This window comes from Balaenoptera physalus (genome assembly GCF_965194825.1).
Source record: "Balaenoptera physalus genome assembly, chromosome: 14".
NCBI classification, from domain to species: Eukaryota; Metazoa; Chordata; class Mammalia; order Artiodactyla; family Balaenopteridae; genus Balaenoptera; species Balaenoptera physalus.
The window spans coordinates 72,500,829-72,523,340 of NC_138893.1; the positions used below are offsets into that span (position 1 = coordinate 72,500,829).

General features: G+C 51.5%; 2 protein-coding genes across 2 annotated transcripts; both read right to left on the minus strand.

Moving 5' to 3' along the window:
- Window positions 1-4,251: 4,251 nt before the first annotated feature.
- LOC309642556 (uncharacterized protein) lies at window positions 4,252-17,738 on the minus strand. Its single transcript, XM_082424253.1, has 5 exons — window positions 17,621-17,738; window positions 10,001-10,171; window positions 8,513-8,809; window positions 6,833-6,895; window positions 4,252-4,441 (listed from the first exon to the last, which is right to left on the minus strand). The coding sequence occupies exons 3-5, from the start codon at window positions 8,796-8,798 to the stop codon at window positions 4,308-4,310; spliced, it is 483 nt and encodes a 160-aa protein (XP_082280379.1). The 5' UTR covers window positions 8,799-8,809; window positions 10,001-10,171; window positions 17,621-17,738; the 3' UTR covers window positions 4,252-4,307.
- Window positions 17,739-17,833: 95 nt separating this feature from the next.
- On the minus strand, window positions 17,834-20,148 carry ADIRF (adipogenesis regulatory factor). The gene is made up of 3 exons (XM_082424256.1): window positions 20,007-20,148; window positions 18,230-18,292; window positions 17,834-18,026 (listed from the first exon to the last, which is right to left on the minus strand). Exons 1-3 carry the CDS (start codon window positions 20,065-20,067, stop codon window positions 17,920-17,922), a joined length of 231 nt encoding a protein of 76 aa, XP_082280382.1. The 5' UTR covers window positions 20,068-20,148; the 3' UTR covers window positions 17,834-17,919.
- Window positions 20,149-22,512: the final 2,364 nt, after the last annotated feature.

Sequence of the window (22,512 nt, forward strand, 5' to 3'; positions counted from 1 at the left end):
AAACTGGCTTATTCTGGAGAAAAAGCCCCAAACAGTGGAAAAAGTTCCCGGCTGTACACGCCGGAGCGACTTACCCTACTGTATGGAGCTTGCTGGCTCCCAAACGTCGATTTGTTGCTCCAACTGTCAAGCTCTGGGGAAGCCGGTGCCACTTTGGGGAATTTTGAAGGGAAAGATCCTCAGGACAAGCTGTCCCGGCAGCTGCTAGGGCCTTACCCCAAAATTCCCCAACCAGGGCTGGCTAGCCACAAGGAACAAGGCTCCCGGCTGGCTGCACCAAAATTTGTTAAGAGTCCAAGGTCGTGCTGCTCACCACACTACAGGCCAATAAATCAAGAAATGAGTTGCTGGGGCGAGGAATAGTGACTTTATTCAGAAATCCAGCAGACCAAGAAGATGGTGACCTCACGTCCCAAAGAACCATCTTCCCAGAGTTAACATTCAGGCTCCTTTTATACTAATAGGGGAGGGAGTAGAGTCAAACACTTGTGGTTTCCATCAGCCCCTGAGGCGATGTGTTAACTTCTTGCTCCCTGAAGTCATTCACAGATGGGCCTGGTCAGGATGTTCCCAGTGAGCTAAACAAAGGTATTTTAGCTTAATGCTCATTACCTGGGAGGCAGGGTTCCCAGAGATGGGCCCTTATGTATAATTTAAGCTTACAGGCAACATCCCTTTAGTGATTAGCTTGTAATAGAATACAAAGGTTCTTCCCTATTACATTGGTTTTCAAGGCTTACAGTGGAGCTGGAAAGGTGGGGGGGCACAGATGAGAAAAGAATAGGGAGAGTTAAAAACATTACAAAGCTCTCTGTTCTTAAAAAAAGATTGCTTTTAATTTGTTTTATGTAAATACTCCCTGGATTACTGTAAGCCTTTGGTTAATTTCCAGAGTTCTGAAAAAAGTTGATTCTGACCATATTTTTGTCAGTTTTCTCATGATTTTTATGGAGAATTTTTGGAGGTCTTGGAGAAAGTCAGCGATTTTCTTTGACATCACTCTTGATTGCTTCTTATAACATGCTTAGAGTCTGGGGTTGATGCCATGCCCCTCATTGCACAATACACACAGTAAAAAGAAAATGAGAGATGCAAGTATCTATTTTAGAACAGCACACTGCAAGGTGAAGTTAAAGGAACGTGGGAGTGCTTCTCCAATTCTCTGTGAAGGAGGTCCGGTTTTTTGGATTTTTTTTTTGTTCCTTAACCTCATTCATCATGATATGTGGTGCTACTTCCTCTACTTCCTGTGACTAGTCCACATGCAACTTACCGTACAAGTTCAACAACCTGAACTGGTCTATACCCCATTCGACAAGAATTCTCCACTGATCATACTCTTGGAGGTACAGGCGATGCCCAATTGCTTTAAGAGTTTCTAAACACTCTGTTTCATTACTTTCCTTATTGCCAAATGGCAACAAAGTTTGAAACCAGCAAACTTTGAGTAGCACTTAATTAGGAAGCAATCTTCAATAAGCTCGTATGTGGCCTCCACACCCACATTTTAAAATACATGCATTGGTTTTCTCTTAAATTCAAGCATCATGGAAATACATAATATAAAAAGTGAGGATTCCTCATATTCCCACAGAGTTGAACACTGTTAATATTTGCTATATATATGCTACCAGTTTTCTTCTATTCTTATATGTTTGCTTTGTAAAAATGAACTTATTCTACATACATTTCACAAACTATTAACTTATTTGTACATGTTCCCTAATGATATATGTATATTTTCCTCTTTTTTTTTTTTTTTTTAATTAATTAATTTATTTATTTATTTTTGGCTGTGTTGGGTCTTCGTTTCTGTGCGAGGGCTTTCTCCAGGTGCAGCGAGCGGGGTCCACTCCTCATCGCGGTGCGCGGGCCTCTCACTATCGCGGCCTCTCTTATTGCGGAGCACAGGCTCCAGACGCGCAGGCTCAGCAGTTGTGGCTCACGGGCCCAGTTGCTCCGTGGCGTGTGGGATCTTCCCAGACCAGGGCTCGAACCCGTGTCCCCTGCATTGGCAGGCGGATTCTCAACCACTGCACCACCAGGGAAGCCCCAATTTTCCTCATTCTTAACAGCCACAGAATATTCCATTTCATATAAATGTGATAAATGTTAACCAGTCGTTAGGTGACCATCTAAGCACAAGTCCCATTTTTCAAGCTAAAGCATTTTAATACACTAGAAGTAATAAGTGTCAACTCTATATTGTCAAATCTAATAAGCAGAGTAAAGCTTGCCATCCAAGTAATTTCTTTTTTTTTTTTTTTTTTAAAGAGCAGGTGATATACAAGCTGGCTTTTTTTTAATTTTTATTTATTTAAACACTATTTTATTTATTTATGGCTGTGTTGGGTCTTTGTTTCTGTGCGAGGGCTTTCTCTAGTTGTGGCAAGTGGGGGCCACTCTTCATCGCGGTGCGCGGGGCCTCTCATTATCACGGCCTCTCCAGACGCGCAGGCTCAGTAATTGTGGCTCACGGGCCTAGTTGCTCCGCGGCATGTGGGATCCTCCCAGACCAGGGCTCGAACCCGTGTCCCCTGCATTGGCAGGCAGATTCTCAACCACTGCGCCACCAGGGAAGCCCCCATCCAAGTAATTTCTAATTATCATTTTAGGGTGTTTCCAATCTCTTGCTATCATTAATATGTCAGAATGTATCCTCGCCCTTCAGGCCTCTGTATGTACACCCAAAGAATAAAGTCTGGTAAGCGAACTGCCATCCAAAGAGGCTGTTCTGGTCAATACTCTGTTATGGCCTATATGGGAAAAGAATCTAAAAACAGAGTGGATATATATATTTGTATAACAGATTCACTTTGCTGTACACCTGAAACTAATACAACATTGTAAATCAATTATACCCCAATAAAAATTTAAAAACAGGGCTTCCCTGGTGGCACAGTGGTTAAGAATCCTCCTGTCAATACAGGGGACACAGGTTCGAGCACTGGTCCGGGAAGATCCCACATGCCGCGGAGCAACTAAGCCCGTGCACCACAACTACTGAGCCTGCGCACCTAGAGCCCGTGCTCCGCAACAAGGGAAGCCACCGCAATGAGAAACCTGCGCATCGCAACGAAGAGTAGCCCCCGCTCACCGCAACTAGAGAAAGCCCGCGCGCAGCAGCGAAGACCCAACGCAGCCAAAAATAAAATAAATAAAATAAATAAATAAAATTAAAAAAAAATAAAAAAAAAATTTAAAAACAAAAACCCTACAGAAAGCAAAAAAAAAAAAACTTCATTTGCCTCCTAAAATTTAAAAAAAACAAAGAGGCTGTTCTGGTTGACATTGCCACCCACAATCCACACCCTTTTGAGCTTGGGTTTGGATTGGGAGAACTCAAAAGTCATCAGAACCCAAACCAAGATATAAGGTCCATATCTAGCTGGACAATAGCGAACGTTCCAAGCCAGAACATTGGATATTCCTGGGCCGTTCAGAAACACGTGAAGCCAATTCTGTAAGAACGCCAGAAATCTGGGGAGCAACTAACTCATTCCACAAAACACCTTTTCTTCTAATTTCCCCTAAGAACAAGTAACTTCCAGCAGGATAAATAAGCAATGCCATATCTTTACAAGTCATTTCCTTTTTCTTTAATCCAAAATGTTAAGCTAAATGCTATTTAAACATGTTTAACTTTAATGGTACTGACTCACTCGTGGCAGGAAGGAGAGAAGGCCAGGCATTCTGACCCACTACCGCCAGTTAGGCCTAACCCGAGTCTCTGAGTGGAGATCTGACAGCAGCTCCAGCAGCCAACAGGTAGTGGACTGTTTCTCCATGACCTGATTCTGTGACTGTCCAGCAGAAATGCTTCTCTGAAGCCTCCTTCAGAACATGAAGCAGCTCAACCTGCCTGAGCCTGCCCAGCTAACCCCTCAGTCAGGTTGGTCTGTTATCTTCCCTGATTGCTGTTAAGAATATTTCAAGGAAAACGCAAAGAACACATAAGCTGAATTGCGGTCCTCCCCTGAGGTGTCCTTGAAGCACTGAGGTGTCTGAAAGCTATGTATAGCTGCTGGGGAAATAGGCTTTTAAGAAATGTAGCACAGACACTAACAATTCTCAAGAGCTCCTTGCTGACATGAGAAGTCATAATGTGAGAGCAGCACATCTGATTTATCACAGGGACCTATCTGACCCCCAGTGGGTGCCAAGGTGCTGGCCTCTTGTCCCTGCAGAGTGGACACTCAGGACATACACAATGTTTCCACCCAAATAGCAACAAACCCAGGGCTCAGTGTACACATTTCACAGCTTTTTATTGCGATTCGGGAAGAGCCTGCTGGTGGCAGGCATGCTCACTGTCCCAGTTTGCCCAGGCCTTCTGCTGTGTGCGTGACAGCATTTGTGACTGTGTTGGTCACCGTCTCAGTGACTTCCTTTACCACTTTGTTCCCTGTCTCATGGGTCTTCTTTAAAGCTTCAGCAATGGCTGTCAGGAAGAAAGGAGGATATCCAGGTGAGCAAAGTAAACAATTCAAGTCACTCGGTGGGTTGGAGTCACCTGGAGTGGCCTGTGGGATGTGGCAGTCTTACCCGGTCATGCCCTGGAGGAGTCTGTGGGGCAGAGGGCAGCACAGCTCCTGGAGGAATGCATTCAAATTTGCTTTTATTTCTCCAAACAGCTTGCATTTCTTCAACTATTAGTGAGACAGAGGACCTGCTTGTGGGTGTACTGCCTACTCATGTTTCATTTTTCTGTGAACTGCCTGTTTATACCTTTTGGTCATTTTTATATTGGGCTATCATTTCTTTTTTTTTTTTTAACATCTTTATTGGAGTATAATTGCTTTACAGTGGTGTGTTAGTTTCTGCTTTATAACAAAGTGAATCAGTTATACATATACATATGTTCCCATATCTCTTCCCTCTTGCATCTCCCTCCCTCCCACCCTCCCTCTCCCACCCCTCTAGGTGGTCACAAAGCACCGAGCTGATCTCCCTGTGCTATGTGGCTGCTTCCCACTAGCTATCTATTTTACATTTGGTAGTGTATATATGTCCATGCCACTCTCTCACTTCGTCCCAGCTTACCCTTTCCCCTCCCCATATCCTCAAGTCCATTCTCTAGTAGGTCTGTGTCTTTATTCCCATCTTACCACTAGGTTCTTCATGACCTTTTTTTTTTTCCCTTAGATTCCGTATATATGTGTTAGCATACTGTATTTGTTTTTCTCTTTCTGACTTACTTCACTCTGTATGACAGACTCTTAACTCCATCCACCTCACTACAAATAACTCAATTTCATTTCTTTTTATGGCTGAGTAATATCCCCTTGTATATATGTGCCACATCTTCTTTATCCATTCATCCGATGATGGACACTTAGGTTGCTTCCATGTCCTGGCTACTGTAAATAGTGCTGCAGTGAACACTGGGGTGCATGTGTCTCTTTGAATTATGGTTTTCTCAGGGTATATGCTCAGTAGTGGGATTGCTGGGTCGTATGGTAGTTCTAGTTTTAGTTTTTTTAAGGAACCTCCATACTGTTCTCCATAGTGGCTGTATCAATTTACATTCCCACCAACAGTGCAAGAGTGTTCCCTTTTCTCCACACCCTCTCCAGCATTTATTGTTTCTAGATTTTTTGATGATGGCCATTCTGACCGGTGTGAGATGATATCTCATTGTAGTTTTGATTTGCATTTCTCTAATGATTAGTGATGTTGAGCATTCTTTCATGTGTTTGTTGGCAATCTGTACGTATATCTTCTTTGGAGAAATGTCTATTTAGGTCTTCTGCCCATTTTTGGATTGGGTTGTTTGTTTTTTTATTGAGCTGCATCAGCTGCTCGTAAATTTTGGAGATTAATCCTTTGTCAGTTGCTTCATTTGCAAATATTTTCTCCCATTCTGAGGGTTGTCTTCTGGTCTTGTTTATGGTTTCCTTTGCTGTGCAAAAGCTTTTAAGTTTCATTAGGTCCCATTTGTTTATTTTTGTTTTTATTTCCATTTCTCTAGGAGCTGGGTCAAAAAGGATCTTGCTGTGATTTATGTCATAGAGTGTTCTACCTATGTTTTCCTCTAAGAGTTTGATAGTGTCTGGCCTTACATTTAGGTCTTTAATCCATTTTGAGTTTATTTTTGTGTATGGTGTTAGGGAGTGTTCTAATTTCATACTTTTACACGTACCTGTCCAGTTTTCCCAGCACCACTTATTGAAGAGGCTGTCTTTTCTCCACTGTATATGCTTGCCTCCTTTATCAAAGATAAGGGCTATCATTTCTACTACAAATATTTTTGCCCAGTTTGTGGGAGGTTTGGCTTACACTTTTTTTTTCACTATGGACAATTTTGAAGTTTTATATTGTCCAATTTACCTAGTATTTCTTTTATAGCTGTTGGATTTTCTGTCATCGTTAAAAAGATCCTCCCTCCTCTGAGATTATGCCAAAATCTATGTTCTAACAATTTAATAATTTCATGTATTTATATTTAAGTCCTAATCCATCCGGAATCTATTTTGTTGTAAGGAGTGAGATATACATGTGCTTTTTTACATCGTGATACTCACAGCACAAACATATAAACATTTATGGAAATATGTATTCGTGTAAATATATAATTTTGTCTCAAATGTTTTGTTCCAGCACACCTGCACCTGGTCTTTTGTGACGTCATCCTCTTAACATTCCACAGAGAGAACTATCTAGATGGAACCTGCTTTAGCAAAGTACGGCCTGTGACCTCAGATGAGCACAGATAATTACACACCAACTGAAAGGATGCCACACTGGGGTCAAGGTGTGATCTGGTTAGGCAAGGATCAGGTTGCTGCCAGCACCCAGCTTCCCCCCTTCCCCGCCCCGACCTTGGCCGTACCATTCTCTCCAGCCTCCTTGGCAGGCTCCACCACCTCCTTCACCACTCCCTCCACGACGTCAACTGAAACGATGAGACAAGCCCAGAGTGAGAGCACAGTGTAAGCTGCCTGTCCTCACAGCAGGGCCCAGACAGCCCTGGATACCCTGGCAGGGGCTCGGGGATGCCGCCCCCGCCAGGACAGGACAAGCTGCTCCCAAGAAGGGCCCCCAGCTGGCTTCCCTCAGAGACCGGAGAGGGGCTCGGCTGGCAGGAGATAAGCTGAGTGAGCCAGGTAAGGGCACACGGCTCTCCATGCCCCTTGGCCAGCGAGGCCTGGAATGCCAACGAGTGGGCCCTGCTGCTGGCTGGGGACCTGGAGCCAAGGCCGGGCCTGTTTCCCAGGTCACCAGGCCTCTCAGGCGAGCTGCGGTCCTGCCTGTGGCCAGACGGAGGTTGCGCTGCAGCGGGAGGCTGAATGTCAAAGCTCCCTCCGGCAGCACCAAGCTCCCCAGAGCAACTCCTCCAGCACCACGAAACTCTCTGCCCTCCCAGGTTGGTAACGGGCTAGCCCTGGAAGACGCCACGGTCAGAAGGGCTGGCTCAGCTTCTACCTCCTAGAATCACCTCCACCGCTTGGGTCCCTCGTGTGCAGACTGGGAGTGACACAGCACTCAGAGAGTTGGTGAAAAGAAAGGGGGTGCTCAACAGCAGCTGCAGAGTTCAAATGAAACACAAACAGGTTTGCAGCCCTTTAAAAAGAGAACAGCAAACTCGGGCACAAGCTGTTTTTCACAAAACGTCCAACAGGTGGGGCCTGGATCAGCATCCCTGCAACCAGCGGCTGACGTACAAAAAAGGATTTCTGGGTTTTTTGTTTTGGCTGCATTGGGTGTTCGTTGCGCGGGCTTCTCATTGCGGTGGCTTTTCTTGTTGCGGAGCACGGGCTGTAGGCACGCGGGCTTCAGTAGTTGTGGCTCGCGGGCTCTAGAGCACAGGCTCGGTAGTTGTGACACACAGGCTTAGTTGCTCCGCGGCATGTGGGACCTTCCCGGACCAGGGATCAAACCCTTGTCCCCTGCACTGGCAGGTGGATTCTTAACCACTGTGCCACCAGGGAAGTCCCTGGGGACTTTGAAGAAACTGAAAATGTCCTTTGTGTAAACCCTGGGGGCTGACTTTGAACAGAATCAGACTCAGTGGTTTCTTAAGCAAGAAATCTTTGAAGCTTTAAAGTTATGGTAAAAATTAAACTCCATTTTCTTTTCTGTATAGGATACTCGGAATAGGCTGTTTTAATACTGAAGGGCCCCTCCCTGCTTTCCAGAGGGACGGATTTAAGCCACCAGCTGCTCACCCAGCACCCTGGCTCCCCTGTCGCCACCAGGGGCCTCCTCTGAGCTGCCCCCTCGGGGCCTCAGCCACAGACCCCAGGAATGTAACAAGCCCAGGGGGCAGAGCAGGTCTGACAGGGAGGGTTGCTTGGGGCAGTGGACCCCTCATGGCTCCTCCCCGAGGTACCTTCCTCAGCTTCCATAGCCCCCCACCTCCATCCTGTCCCTATGCGGCTGATCAGCCATAGTTCCCCATGGGGTCAAGGCCTGCCCCAGTCCTCTGGGATCAGCACAGGCCCAGCTGAGTCTGTCCTGATCCCCCAGAGGCAGGAACGGTGCACGTGGAAAGGAGCCTCGGGGTCCTTACCAGCTTCCTCGGTGGCCTTCTCCGTGCGGTGGGCCAGACCCTCGGCGGCAAGCTTCCCCAGGCCTCCCAACATTGTGCGGTGACAGGTGGTGATCAAGCAGGATGCTGGGGCCTGAACCAGTCTGCTTTTATAGATGCCTTTGATGCCTGGCTGGGCTCTGGGGCAGGAGCCCTGGCTCGGGTGGTGAGTCAGCGCAGACGGCAGGAGGAAGTGGCTGGGTGGAGCCACCCCAGCGTTGTGGCTGGGGCAGTGACCCTCTGGCAGCATGAGACCCGCACACCCCATATCCTGGGACCCTGTGAGGGGCAGGGACAGGGAGCAAGGTGAGGCTGGACAGAGAGATCAGCTCTGGGACATGCCCCTACCCCAAGGCAAGAGGCCCGAGTGCCCTGTGGGATGAGAGGCATTTGGGGACCGCAGCCCTGCCAGCCCCCTAGGCTCCCCGCAGCCTAGGCATGGTACCTAGACAAGGGCTAGGACTTCCAGCCTGCTGCCCACAGTCTCTAGAGTGATCTAATCAAGGGTTTAGGGTTTTGTGGGTCTGGGGACCAGGGCAGCCCCTCAGGCCAGGAATACAAGTGTAATGGGGGCTGCTGCCCTCCCCATTCCCAAGGACCTCAGTTCCGGAGAGTGGCTTTGCAGCCTCCCCTGGACAGGTTGGGGGGCGGGAGGAGTCAGGGCCATGCCTGGCCCAAGGCAGAGGAGGACACAACATTGACCAGAAGCCTAGTCATCCCTGGCTTGCAGTCACCTGGTTCTCACTCATGGGAGCACCTGAGTGACCCAGCACTGAGGTAGCCAGCATGTGAGGGAACCCAGCCCGCCCTGTGCCTTGGGGCCTGGCCTCTCAGGGGAGCCCTGTAAAGTCAGCAGTGCCCATCCAGGAGGTTCTAGGGGAGTAGATGGAGGACCCCACTACCAACTGGGGAGGTGCTTCTGGCCGTAGCAAGAGTTCCCAGAAAGCAGCTCTACTAGCCCCTAATGCACAACACACATGCTGAGGGAGCCAGGCTGCCTCCCTAGTTACTCAGGATGGAGAGAGATGCCTCAAGTCACATACCACATGCTGCTTCCCTTAGTCACTAGCCCAGCCTGAGCCTCAGTTACCTCATCTATAAAATGGGGGCATCCATGCCTGCCTGGCCTTGTCACTGACAGCTGGTGGAACTATGCGTGCAAACTCTTGGTAAACTTCTGTTCCCACCTCCTCATCACTGATGTGCTAGGGAGGGGCTGCATGGCAGTGAGCCCTGACCAACCAGTGGGTGGAGCAAAGAGTGGCAGGGGTATGAGCCTGCCTCGGAGTGAGAGGGCCTGGAAATGGGACCCGCCACCACTGGCCAGGAGTCATGGAGGAAAGGCCCTCCCAAGGCCCTACTCATAAAGTCCAGGCCTGGGGCAGGAGTTTGAGACTGCTCCCCCCCATGTAGGCTCCCTCATCCCTCAGAGGGGTCCAGGAGGGTGTGGTGGGTCTAATTAGTGTTTACCTGACACAGGCTTTATGGAGCTGAGTGGTACTGGGAGGCCCTGGGCAGCGGCCGGCCGCCCTGGGGTGGGCAGTGGATACTGTGGGCAGCAGGAACTCTGGGTCACAAGGCCACAGCCCCACACGTGCCACTGGCAGGAGTAGATCAAGTCTTAAACAATCTGGAGAGTCCCTGTAAGAAAAAATACACTACTACTCTCTTGCAAGTTTTATAAATATATATGCATGACCCTGTGGACTCAGAAGGGGCCATGACAGTGAGGGCCCTGGAGCTTAAGCAGATCCAGATGACTCTGGCCTCCCCTTGCCATAGCCAAACACCAGAGAGCTCTGCTCACAGTATCAGGACAATGCTGCCAAGGGTGGGGGCACTCCTGGGACATGGCTGGTGGGAACTGGTCTGAGAGACCCACAGAGATGCTCCCTAGGCCCATCAGAGCCCCTTCCCTGTTTCCTCTGATGTGTGTGTGTGTCCCCCAACCCCAGAGGGGTCCTTTGCGCCGAACTCCCTGTCAGGATGGCAGTGTCACCCACCAGGTCTGGGATGGCTTCCAGACCCCACGACCCCTCCTCACCAGGGCCCACCCTGGGGTACTCTTCACCATCCCCCTCTCCTCAGGAGCTCACCAGCTCCTCGACAGGCCCTGGTCAGGGCTCGGCCACTCAGCGGGACTCCAGCTGCTGCACTTTTTCCCTCCCTGTCAGACTGCTGTTGCCCTCACCCCATCCCCCCTGCCCATGGGACCCTCTCCTCCTTAATGCATGGCCCCAGTGTGAGCACCCAGACTCCAGTGGCAACACACCATGGCCCCAGATCTCCTGGCAAGGCTGGGTTCAGGCACAGATCCCAAATGCCCAACAGGGGGAAGGCAAGAGAGCAGGAGAGGCCAAGCGGCCCAAGACAGGACTTGGGCCCCAGACCTTGGTGCTCTGGCCCACATCCAGTCCCACAGGCCTTCCCACTCTAGCTCTGACCAGCTCCCTGTCCTCTCAGCTCAGCCCAGCCCATCTGTGGCTCCCAGCCAAAGAAACTAGGACAGCCCAAGACCCTCCTAACCGGGATTCTGGTCTGAGGGGTTGGGTGACTCCGGCAGTGAGCAGTGTTACCTGCCTGGGTGAGGTTGAGATGACTCAGGTGGGAACGACCCCATCTTGGAAGAAGCCTGGCCCATGCTGGGCCCCAACAGAGCAGGCCTTGAACACAGGCACCCATGCCAGCCTGTCCTGAGTCAGAAGGTCAAGTCCTGCACTTGGGGCGGGGAGAATCGAGCCTTGACAAGAGTCAACTAATTCTCCAAGTAGAATCTGCTCAACAACCCAGTCTGGCAAAGGACCAGCTGACTACATCATCAAGTCAGGAGAGTCAATTTTTCAAACAGCAATTTGCCAACTGAGCAATTAATAATTCTGAAAAAAAAACAAAAACTGAGTACTTAAATACTTAGGGCTGTCTTATGTCTGAGGCATGATGATTTTTTTTCTCCTGTGATTTGAACTGCAAATGCCATGAATATCAAGAGTTTTATGACTGTCATCCTGCCTATGCTTTCTCTTACTTCTACTTCATGGACTTGAGCTCCCAGTATATACAGCCCACATATCTTGCACATACAGACCCCTCCCAGCCACAGGGAGACTAGACTCCTGGAGACTTGGTTTGTCAGTCACCAAAGGAAGACTTCCCCAGCAGATCAGCACTCATACATCCATGGGTGTCAGTCGGGGTTCTGGAAAAAATCAGAGGGCACATCAAAGGGATACCTGAGGAAAGGGACAGTTCACAAAGGTGTGGACAGACTTAAGGGAACCAATGAGGGATGGCGAGGCCCCTAGCGACCAGGAGCAGTGGGAGTTGTTTCCTCCCTGGGCCTGGAGGGGCTGTAGACCCCGAAGAGAGCTGCAGCTGTAGGAGAGGGTCAGCAGACAGGAGCTGCAGCTGTCAGCAGAGGAAGAGGGCCACTGCCCAACCATGCCCAGCAAGAAGGAAGCAGGAGGAATAAATTCCTCTCCTCTTCTTCTCCATCTCCTGTCAATATGCCCTATTGGCTGAACCCAACCAAGTCCTGAGGGTGAGGGAGCCCGGGTGATGCAGTTCAAGAGGCAGGTTACCAGGGCGAGGGCAGGGAGGAGAGGATGTGGATTCTCGGTAAACAGAGAACACCAGCTCAGCCTGCCAGACTTCTAAGTCTGGAAGCAACGTGGCTGCAGCTTAATTCTTAATTCAGCCCATTTCTCCTTCCTGAAACTCTAAGGGGTAACAAGAACACAGGAAGAAGAATTTTTAAAAGCCCATCACCAACTCACACATCAAATTTAACTTTTCTGAAGTTAAGTGTCACTCTCTCCTCATCTCTGCTACCCTGTTGCCATTCCCTCCTTCTTTCCACTGCCTTCCCACCTGTCCCGTGTAGATAACCGGTCTCTTTGATTCTGGTTTATCCTCCTGCATTTTCTTCTCACACATATACAGAGACATGTGCCCTGCATACTTTCTTGCATCCTCCTTCTTTCTTTACAGGAAGGATAGCATACCAGAGATATGCAGTTTTGACTTCACTTTTTTCTATCTAACAGTAAAAACATACTATTTTTTAAATATGAAAAAGAATACCAAAAACGACATCACATACAAAGAAATCCCACCAAAAAGTGCGCCTCAAAGAAGGCACATGAAAATTATTACCTAACGTGAAACTCCAACATGAATTTTAGAAAGAAAATAAGACACTTAATAAAGCATTAGTAGTTATGAAGGAAGACTATAAAACAGAAATACCAGAATTCAGGGATGAGATGGCAGACGACAGGAGCAGGCAGAATAGGAACTTGCGTAACTCTGGAATAAAACAGAAGAAAAAAGGTAAAACAAACCATTGTAGAAATGAAGACTAAACTAGAAGGAGCCACAGTAGGTACCTATGGGAACAGAAATGAAAAAAAGCAAAGAAAAAAGAAGGAGTCATATTAAAGACATACACAGTGTTTGGGAGACAATGGCAGATGTGGCCACAACTGGAATTCCCAAAGAAGAAAGCCAAGCAATGGAACAGAGCAAATATTTAAATATACAATTAAGAAATGTTCCTGAAATAAAAGAAATCTAGAATCAATATGGAAAGGGCAAACAGCATACTAGGGAAAACTGAACCAGAACAATCATCACCGAGACGAACCCTAAAAAAATTATTGTACCTTAAAGATAAAGGGGTGAGAGGGATAAATTAGGAGTTTGGAATTAATACACACTACTATATATAAAACAGATAAACAACAAGGACCTAGGGTATAGCACAAGGAACTATATTCAATATCTTGCAATAACCTATAATGGAAAAGAATCTGAAAAAATATGTATATGTAATTGAATCACTTTTGTATATGTAATTGAATCATATACAAAACTAAAACTAACACAACATTGTAATCAACTATATTTCAATAAAAAAGATAAAGAAAGCCAGCCAGACAGAAAGATCAAGTCACTTATTAGAAATTCCAGCGAGGGCTTCCCTGGTGGCGCAGTGGTTGAGAATCTGCCTGCTAATGCAGGGGACATGGGTTCGAGCCCTGGTCTGGGAAGATCCCACATGCCGCGGAGCAACTACGCCCGTGAGCCACAACTACTGAGCCTGTGCTCCGCAACAAGAGAGGCCACGACAGTGAGAGGCCTGCGCACCGCAATGAAGAGTGGCCCCCGCTTGCCACAACTGGAGAAAGCCCTCGCACAGAAACGAAGACCCAACACAGCCAATAAATAAATAAATAAATAAATAAATAATTAAAAAAAAAAAAAAAGAAATTCCAGTGAATTAGAAACCAGACTTCTAGGGACCGCTCAACCTTCTGTGGCAGAAGGTGGGGCAGCCATACCTAGAAGATGCTCATGGAAAAAAGTGTGAGATGTAAATTTCAAACCCAGTTGAGGATAAAGTATAAAGGCTACAGACCAACATTACCACACATTTAAGAACTCAGAATATGGTTCACATGAGCCCTTCTTTTTTTAAAAAATTTTTATTTTAACTTTTTAACCTTTTTTTTTAAAAATAGAAAATGCCATACACAAAAATAGGACACTGTGAACCCTCATGGACACATTGCAATAACCCAAGGGGCCTAGCTATAACAATTCTCAGCTCAGATCCCAGACGTCTTCTCAATTCATCTGAAAATATTTCATTCTTGAGGAAACTTTTAGAGGACTAACTCCAACCAACCAAGAGATAACAGAAAACATTTCAGCAGAAGGAATGGCAGAGCGCTTCTAATATTTTCAGTTGCAGATCTAAGACAGAACAAAGGTGGAGGAGGAATGGGATGCAAATGCTATGTGTTTTCACAAAGTAGAAATGAGACAACTAACAACAACAACAAAAAAAAAATAGGAGAAAAGGAGAGAAGGTGGAAAGCAGAAAACTCTGCCCCTTTTCATCTGTAATTTGATGGGAATCAGAGCTGAGAAGTCCAGTGGAACCAAAATGTGACGTTAGTGACTTTGTGTTTGGTTAGTTGGGGAACTGGTATTTGGAGAATTAGGAACTATCTGAGGAATTGCTAATGGAAGAATTTATCTTTGGAGATTTGACCAAGACCCAACAGGTGCAGTGGCCACAGCTGCCTTCTCCTCAGCCCATCTGGGCTCAGCTAGCTTCATGAACCTCACGGAGACAGGCCTGGGCTCCTATAAGCTCCCCTGGCTCCCCAGCACCATGCCCACCTTGTCCCAGACATAGGACCAAAGACAAGCCCAACCTGGCCCTGCGCCCCAGGGCTCCATGTTGGGGGAATAGAGGCACACAGAAACAGGCATTTGCACGGTGCATGGGAGCATCAGCTGCATGGCAGCAGGGTTTGTGGAAGGGACTGCATTGTAGGAGATGGCACCATGGTGAACATGACAATGTGTCAACTCTTGTTATCTGGTAGGAGAACCAAAGGACCGTCATCCCTGCATTCATGTGGCAGATGTTGCCAGAGCCCCACTCTAGGCTCTGGGTGTGCACTAATCAGTAGAAGAGACTTGGCTGCAGCCCGTGGACAACCATCACAGTGAAGCACACAGGAGAGCGACTCATTAGTATATAACCGTGGAAAAGAAGTACAGGGGGTGTGAGAACGTACTGGCAGTGGCCAGACCCATTCTGTGTATGTTGGGGGACGACCAGGGAAGCTGAGATCTGAAGGATGAAAGAGCAGGAGCAACTTGGACAAGGGTGGTTAATGACGGAGGATGGACAGCATTCTGGGTAGAAAAAAAGGGCACCTGCAAAGACTGAGATGAGCAGAAGCACAATGTCAAGGGAAATGAACAAGGGTTAATGTGGCTGAGGCAGAGAGGGAGGGCGTGTTAGGCGAGGCTGGGGAGGTGGGTGAGGCCGGCAAATACAGGACCTTAGCATCCAGGTAACATCAGGATTTAAGCTTTTGTTTGCAACAGAAAACCTAATTCACAGCAGCTCAAACAATGAGGAAATTGATCCTCTCACCTAGCTCCTGGCAGCTGCAGGACTAGTTAGGTTAGGGACTGAATAAAGTAACTTGGGATCCAGGTTCTTTCTATGTTTCTGCTCTGCCCTAATCAGCAAGTTGGCTTTTGCTTAGGCTTGTTCCTCCTGTGGTTAGAAGTGGCTGCCAGCGTTCTAAGAATCATTTCTAGCCACAAAAATGTTCAGTGGAATAGAAGAAAATGCTTCTTCCTTGGTCTTTTTCTTTTCTTTTCTTTTTTGAGGATGAAAAACCTTTCCTAGAAGGCTCCTGGCCCTAGACCTGACTCCTCCTCTCCTTGGCCTGAGCTGGCTCACACATCCATCCGTAAGGCCAACACTCACAAGGAGAACAGGATGAAGAGGGATTGTTGGGACAATTGGGATCTCTCCTGAGTCAGGCTGGGGAAGGATGCATTCCAGAAAAATGTGAGGGCTCTGCCAGTCCAGCCCCACCTGCTTCCTGCTGTGGCCCCAGGTGGTCTCTCCCAACCCTGGCATCCTCTCCTGGGGGCAGGGGCTCCTGGAGATGCTGGAAGCACCTCCAGATTACCCCAGGTATCTCTTCAAGGACCCTCCCTTTAGGCCTTGGCCCATTTTGCAGACTAGCTGAGCCCTTCTTTTGGGGACAGTCAGCAACAGGAACCAAGCATGAAACTGGGCCTGGCCCTGGGGTGAGGGTGAGAGATGCTAAGGGTTAGGGAGGAGACCTGTTGTTTCCTTGGGAGGGATCTCAGATTGGAGACGGGAAAGGTCACCTGGGGGGGGGGGGGTGAAGGGGAGGGATGGGGGGTGGACACGACGACACTGCCCCCTGCTGGCATGTCTGGAAAGCCTCTGGGAAAGCCGGCCCCCAGTCAGCGTGTGAAAGAAAGACGATGGTTTTTTTTTCTCAATCTCCCCAGAACTAGGAAGTGCCGTGTAGCCAATATTTGTGAGTTGAAACGGCATGACTACGTATGTGCCAATCCAGAAGAGAACGAGATTACGGACAGAGGGAATAGTGTGTGCAAAGGCGTGGAGGTGGGGGAACGGAACGGGGCGTCACCTGCTGAGGTGTGGCGGGGGTTCGGATGAAGAGGGCAGCCAGCGCCCGGCGCCAGGGCTGGGCCTTATCCTGTGGCAACAGTGAGTCACCCATCAGCAAGACTTACCCAGGGTTGGTATCGCGTGCATGGACACGTGGACACGTGCTGGGGAGGTCGGAGGGAATAAGGTTTGCGCGAACTCTAGACCCTCTGGGGGAACCTGCCCGATAAAAAAGCCGGCCTCCGCAATTACTGAGCCTGCGCGTCTGGAGCCTGTGCTCCGCAACAGGAGAGGCCGCGGCAGTGAGAGGCCCGCGCACCGCGATGAAGAGCGGCCCCCGCTCGCCGCAACTAGAGAAGGCCCTCGCACAGAAACGAAAACCCAACACAGCCAAAAAATAAAAATAAAAATAAATTAATTAATTAATTAATTTAAAAAAAAAAAGAAAGAAAAAAGCCGGCCTCTGCACTGGGCCAGAAGGTACAGGTGCATCCGGAAGGGAAGGGGTGCCCGAGGGAGTGGCCTAGCGCGCGCACGCACACAGCCGGGTCCCAGCGCTTCACGCCCACGTGCACCGCACCCACGTGCACCGCCCCGTGCGCCGCGCCCACGTGCACCGCCCCGTGCGCCGCAAGCACCTCCCCAGGGGGCGCGTCTTGGGCGGAGCTCCTGGCGACCGCGCCAAACACAAGTCAACTGGGTGGGACTCAGATCTTCGGGGCGTGTCCTCGCCCACCCGGTCCTGCCCCGTGACTCACCGTCGGGTGCGACAGTCGGACAAACAGCGGGCAGGCGACGTAGGGTGACGAGGAACGAAAGCTCCATCCCTGAGTCCCTTCTCTTCCCCGAGAATTCCTGCCGCCTGAAGCCCTCGCGGGCGCCTGGCCCTGGGATGCCTCGATGCTTCCAGCCCCCCGCCCCGGCTTAGCTCACTGGGAGAAGTTCCCGAGGCCCCTGCCGTTGGAACCCTTCGCCCCCCGCCCAGAGCTGAGCTCCTCGAGAATCTGGGCACCGAGTATCCCCCTCCTAGGAAGGGGCGGGTTCCTGGAGCTGAGGGAGCGGTTTTGGAATCGGGGGCAGGGGGAATAGAGCGGGGGAGGGGCACGTACCTAGATGGGGGGTTGAACTTCGGATAAGGGAGAGTCTGGACGCACGGTTGAGATATGGGAAATGAATTCCTGGACAATCCGTCTGGGTTTCCGAATTTGGAATGCCAGGACTCTGGACGTCAGGGCTGAGTTTCTGGATCCCCGAGCCTCTGCTCTAAGCGAGGCGGGGCTGGGCCCAGTTTGGGAGGAGGCATGAAGTGGACGGACACAGAGTAGGCATATGTGCTTTAATGAGGTGGCCCGCCAAGAGCCCGCTAGAGCTCCGGGCCTGGAAGGGAGTCACCCATGTCTCCCTTCTGTCATTTCAGGAGGCCGAGTTTTTTCCCAAAACCCGAGAAAGCCTCAGAGGCCTGGTTAGCAGTCTTGTCGATGGTTTCCTGGGTAGACTTGGCAACCTGGTCCATGGCTGGGAAAGGAAAGGATAGGGCAGTTGAGTGTGGGGCCCTGGGGAACCACAGCCCTGCAGGGGTAGCTTGGCCTGGGTCTCCCTCCCCAGGAAGCAATGCTGGTAGAGGGTCTGCAGAGGAGAGGGTGTGTCTGGGCAAGGGCTGGTGGAGGGCAGGGCCGTGCTGGGGCTGTCCACCCTCCTGCCCACCAGCCCCACCAGACCTTTCTGCCCTGTTTCTGTGGTCTGATCCACCACTTGCTGAGTTGCTGCTCCAGCCGCCGTCACTAGAACAGAGACATGTGGGTTTTAGCCCCTGTTGAGATACCACCAACCACAGGGGCCTCACCATTGCCAACCTCATCTGTTCTCTAGAGTGGTCTGTCCTGCAGGCCCAGGGATGGATGGCACTGAGGTAAAGTTCTCTGACCAAGGCCACTCAGTGAGGGGCATGAGCCCTTTCCATGACTACAGGTTGTTCTTGTTTATTTGTAACTCTGGGCTCCTCCTCTCTGGCCTGCTTCCCTTGCCTCTGCAGGATTGCTGCAAAAATATCCAAGCAAGGAAGGAAGGCAGGGCTAGGCCAGGCTGGAATTGGCATCTGGGCTGTGGCTACTGCTGGGCACAGCCCAGGGAGAACCCTGCCGCCTTTAACAACTTCTCCCCCGGAGGCTTGGCCCAGATGCCTGAATTCCCACATTTAGAGCACTGGGGCTTCTACTTTGCAAGGCCCTCTCACTACCTCCTCACTCCTGTGCCTCTCCCCAGAGGGCACACAAGCAATGACTGCCAGTGCCTCCGTGAGCAGGCAGCGTAAGGCATTAGGAAACGAAGTGTGGAAAGTAGGTGAAACTTCCAAAGTCAGGCCATCTCCTCTAGACCAGAGTTTGTGCCTGTGAAGAACAGGGTTTCCAGGGGCTCAGGTGGGTCCCCACCTGCTTGGTAGGCAGACAGGTGGCTCTGGCCTTCAGAGATCTGACTTATCCTTGCTGCTGAACAGGAAAGGGCCTGCTTTACGCAGACCCTGGGGACCAGGGGGTACAGGGGTCAGGCAGACCCTGGGTCTACTGCTTACAGAGGTGCCTGGGGTCTTTGTCTGACATAGCACAGTCAAGACCACAGGGAAGGAGACTCTGCACTCCACTTACAGATGGGGAAAGTGAAGCCCAGAAGGAAGGGTACTGTAGACAGAGACATCCTGGTACCATTTTAGCCTCAGGGGAGCAACTGTGGGCTTTCCTTGGGGCACTGATGAAGGAGGGGGTTGGTTTAGGTGTTGTCTGTTGACAGGGATATGTGTAGGACAGATTGGGAGCTGGAGTCCCAAGGGAGGCTGAGCTGGGACTGGAAGAGCTGCCGCTGGTGGGGCTGAAGTTTCCTTACGTACCCTACTCCCCAGTCCATCCCCAGCCCCCAGCTGCATAAACTCAGGTCTGAGGGGGAAAGAGCCAGAGGTGGAGAAACTAAGACTGGGGACCTGCCCTGCCCGCATGAAGGTGGGAAGGTCCTCTGCGTGAGGACTTAAGAGGAAATGAGTATTTCGGAGGAGGGGGGGAGTGCTCAAAACAAAGCCCGGTGGGAGTCTGGAGCCACCCGTCCCATCCTGTTTCTGTGCGCCTCTGGGACCTGGCGGGCAGAGATCGGGCCGTGGGGTGGCGGAGCGCGCTCTCCTCGTGGACCGTCACTCTCCCCTGAGGGCCCGGGTGGGGCCGCTCCCGGCCCTAGCAGCTGCCTCGGATTGGCTCTGGCAATGCCCAAAGCGCCCCCCGCCCCGCCCCACTCCTCAGGCACTGCTGTTCCCCCACTTCCCTCAAGGCATCATTCCCGGGCTGGTCCGGGTGGGCGTCCTTCCAGGTCCCTGCAGCTCAGGAGAGGGCCCTTCCTAGCCAGAACCGCCCACCGACTTTCCGGCTGCGCAGTCCCCAGGCTTCTGCCCCCAGCCCCACCCCCGCGTCCACCCGGGGGTCCCAGCATGCGCCCCAGGTCGCGCGCAGTCCTCACCCGCTTCCTGGGCCGCCCCCTCCACTTGCTGCTTCAGGTCCTGCAAGCCTTTGCTGGCCATGGCTGCTGGGGTCTGCGAGGTGGTTCAGGGTAACCGTAGCGACGTTGGATCCTGCTCAAAGCGGCGGCGACCCGAGCACCAGCTCTGGTTTTTAAGGCGCCCCAGGTCCGGCCCACCCCGCAAGGAGGGGGGTTGGAGGGGGCGCGGGGCGGTTCCCAGCACTCAGGCTCAGGGGAGTGACCGAGCCCTGCTCCAGTCCCCGCCGGCCCAAAAGCACAACCTGGCCTCTGGCGGGCCGTAGTGGGAAGGCGGAGGCCCCAACCAGGGTCTGGAGCGGGGCTCGGGGCTGCAGAGGGGCTGGATCAGGGGTCCAGAGAGCGGCTGCGGGCAGAGGGGGCGCACCAATCTCCCTCTACCGCGTGAGCCAGACTTTTCCTCTTTGACCCTGAGGATTCCCCAACCTGTGAGCGCGGGGTCAGCACCAGGTCAGGATCTCAAGGCTGGAGTTGTAATTAATAATAGCAGCTGCCTTTTATTAAGCATTTACCTTGTGCCTGGCGCTGCCCTAACGCTTACAGCCTCTTGTGTAACCTTCACAACTCTTGGAATGGGTGTTATTAGAAGTTTACAGGAAGAAATTGAGGACAGAGGGCAAGTTAGGTCTCACCCAAATTCACATGGCAGGGACTCAAGTCCGAGTCGGTGGGCTGTAAACCCTAGCGCCCTCACCCACGCCGAGCTGGCGGTCCCCACACACTCAGCCTGGAGACTGCAAACTGGGCATCTGCCCAGCCGCTGCTGGGACAGGGGTAGGGGGGGAGCGCAGTGGGGAGAAGGTCGAGTAAATCCCACCCCCTTCCGAGAAGGCGAGTCACTGGCGTGCGTGCGACCCTGGCTGGGGACCAAGCAGCCTGAGGTGGAGGGGGAGTAACGGAGAGGGCGGCCCGTGTGTGTCCAGCCCAGGCAAGGAAACCGTTGTCGGTCACCAAAGCCCAACGACTTGGGCAGGAAGCACCCCAGGCCAAACAGCGAGGAAGGGAGCGGCCAAGCCGCAGCCCTCTCAGGTCACCACTCCTGGGACCGGCGCGCGGGGCGTGGTGACGACCGGGGGCGCTGGGAGGGGAGTTAGTGACCTGAGCGTCAGTAGGGCAGCCAGGGATCACAGAAAAAGCAAAACGACCCTCGAGGCACAACATCCTGGCGCTCAAGGGTGCAGGTGGGGCCCCCACCCCGCCCAGCGCTCTTCCACTCCAGAGCCCGCCTTCGGAGTCTGGAGGCCACCCCCTCTGCGTCTCGGTGCGGCGGCTCGACCCTCTCTAAGGCTGCTCTCTGATTCATCCTCTTTGGGCCTGTTTCTGCACGTCTGTCGGGGTCTCCCCTATTTTGTAGCTCTGGGAAGCTCCCACCTACCCAGGTCCACTCGGCTGGCCCAAGCTCTCCCTGTAATGGGTGGGGAGGGGTGGAGAAGCCGTGGAGGGTCAGCCCCTGGTGTGGGGTATATGGAAACACACACACACACGAAATTGATTAAGGAAGAAGGATTCCTGGGCAAGAGGAAGGGGCAGGCGCTGAGATCAGGTGGGGGGATGGGACACCAAACGCAGACTAACAAAGCGGCTGCCCCGCCCTGCCCCGCCCCGCCCCTCCCGGCCTTGCGCCTGGTCCAGCCCCGAGCCCTAAGGCCCTGCAGAGCCGCCTGATGGTTCCTCCTGGACTCCGGGGAGCCCCGCCCAGACCCTGCCCCAGGCCTGCCTGCCCTCCTGAGGCCTGCCAGCCCTCCTGAAAAACCACCAGTAGCACCAGTCCCTTTAGCCAGGAAGGCCTTTTACACGGCTCCAAGTTAGCTCACCGCTGAGCTGCTGTTGCTATTTGGCACCAGGCCCAGTGGGCAAGGAGCAAGACTGGGAGGCAGCAGCCTCTCGGGGCGTGGGGGGGGGGGGCGGCTGTTGGGCCCAAGCAGGTGACAAAACTGACAGTTGAGTAGCTGTAAAGCCTCAGGCACTGGAGTCATACCTTTTGGGTTCAAATACCCCCAGGGCAAGTTCCCTCATCTCGCTGAGCCTCAGTGTCTCAAGGAGCCTCATCAAGCCTCAACCTCATCAAGCCTGATGGTGGGGGGCACAATACCAGAATCTCCCCCAGAGTGTTACGGTGAGGATTAAATGGGCTGATGGATGCCTGACACTCAGCTGAGGGTCCTTCAAGGTGGGGGGAGGGAAGGCCCCCTTAATCTTGCTAATTCTTACTCATCCTTCCAGTTTCATCGAAAATATCACAACCACGGGCTTCCCTGGTGGCCCAGTGGTTAAGAATCCGCCTGCCAATGCAGGGGACACAGGTTCGAGCCCTGGTCCAGGAAGATCCCACATGCCACAGCGCAACTAAGCCCATGTGCCACAACTACTGAGCCTGTGCTCTAGAGCCCGCGTGCCACAACTACTGGAGCCTGCGCGCACTAGAGCCCGTGCTCCGCAACAAGAGAAGCCACCACAATGAGAGGTCTGC

Excerpts from the sequence above, each read along its gene's own strand:
- LOC309642556 (XM_082424253.1), bottom strand. The coding sequence starts at position 8,798 with ATGGGGTGTGCGGGTCTCATGCTGCCAGAGGGTCACTGCCCCAGCCAC. Across the intron at positions 6,896-8,512 it reads GAAGGCCACCGAGGAAGCTG|TTGACGTCGTGGAGGGAGTG; the intron begins GTAAGGACCCCG and ends TCATCGTTTCAG. Across the intron at positions 4,442-6,832 it reads CAAGGAGGCTGGAGAGAATG|CCATTGCTGAAGCTTTAAAG; the intron begins GTACGGCCAAGG and ends TCTTCCTGACAG.
- ADIRF (XM_082424256.1), bottom strand. The coding sequence starts at position 20,067 with ATGGCCAGCAAAGGCTTGCAGGACCTGAAGCAGCAAGTGGAGGGGGCG. Across the intron at positions 18,293-20,006 it reads GGGGGCGGCCCAGGAAGCGG|TGACGGCGGCTGGAGCAGCA; the intron begins GTGAGGACTGCG and ends TCTCTGTTCTAG. Across the intron at positions 18,027-18,229 it reads CACAGAAACAGGGCAGAAAG|CCATGGACCAGGTTGCCAAG; the intron begins GTCTGGTGGGGC and ends TTCCTTTCCCAG.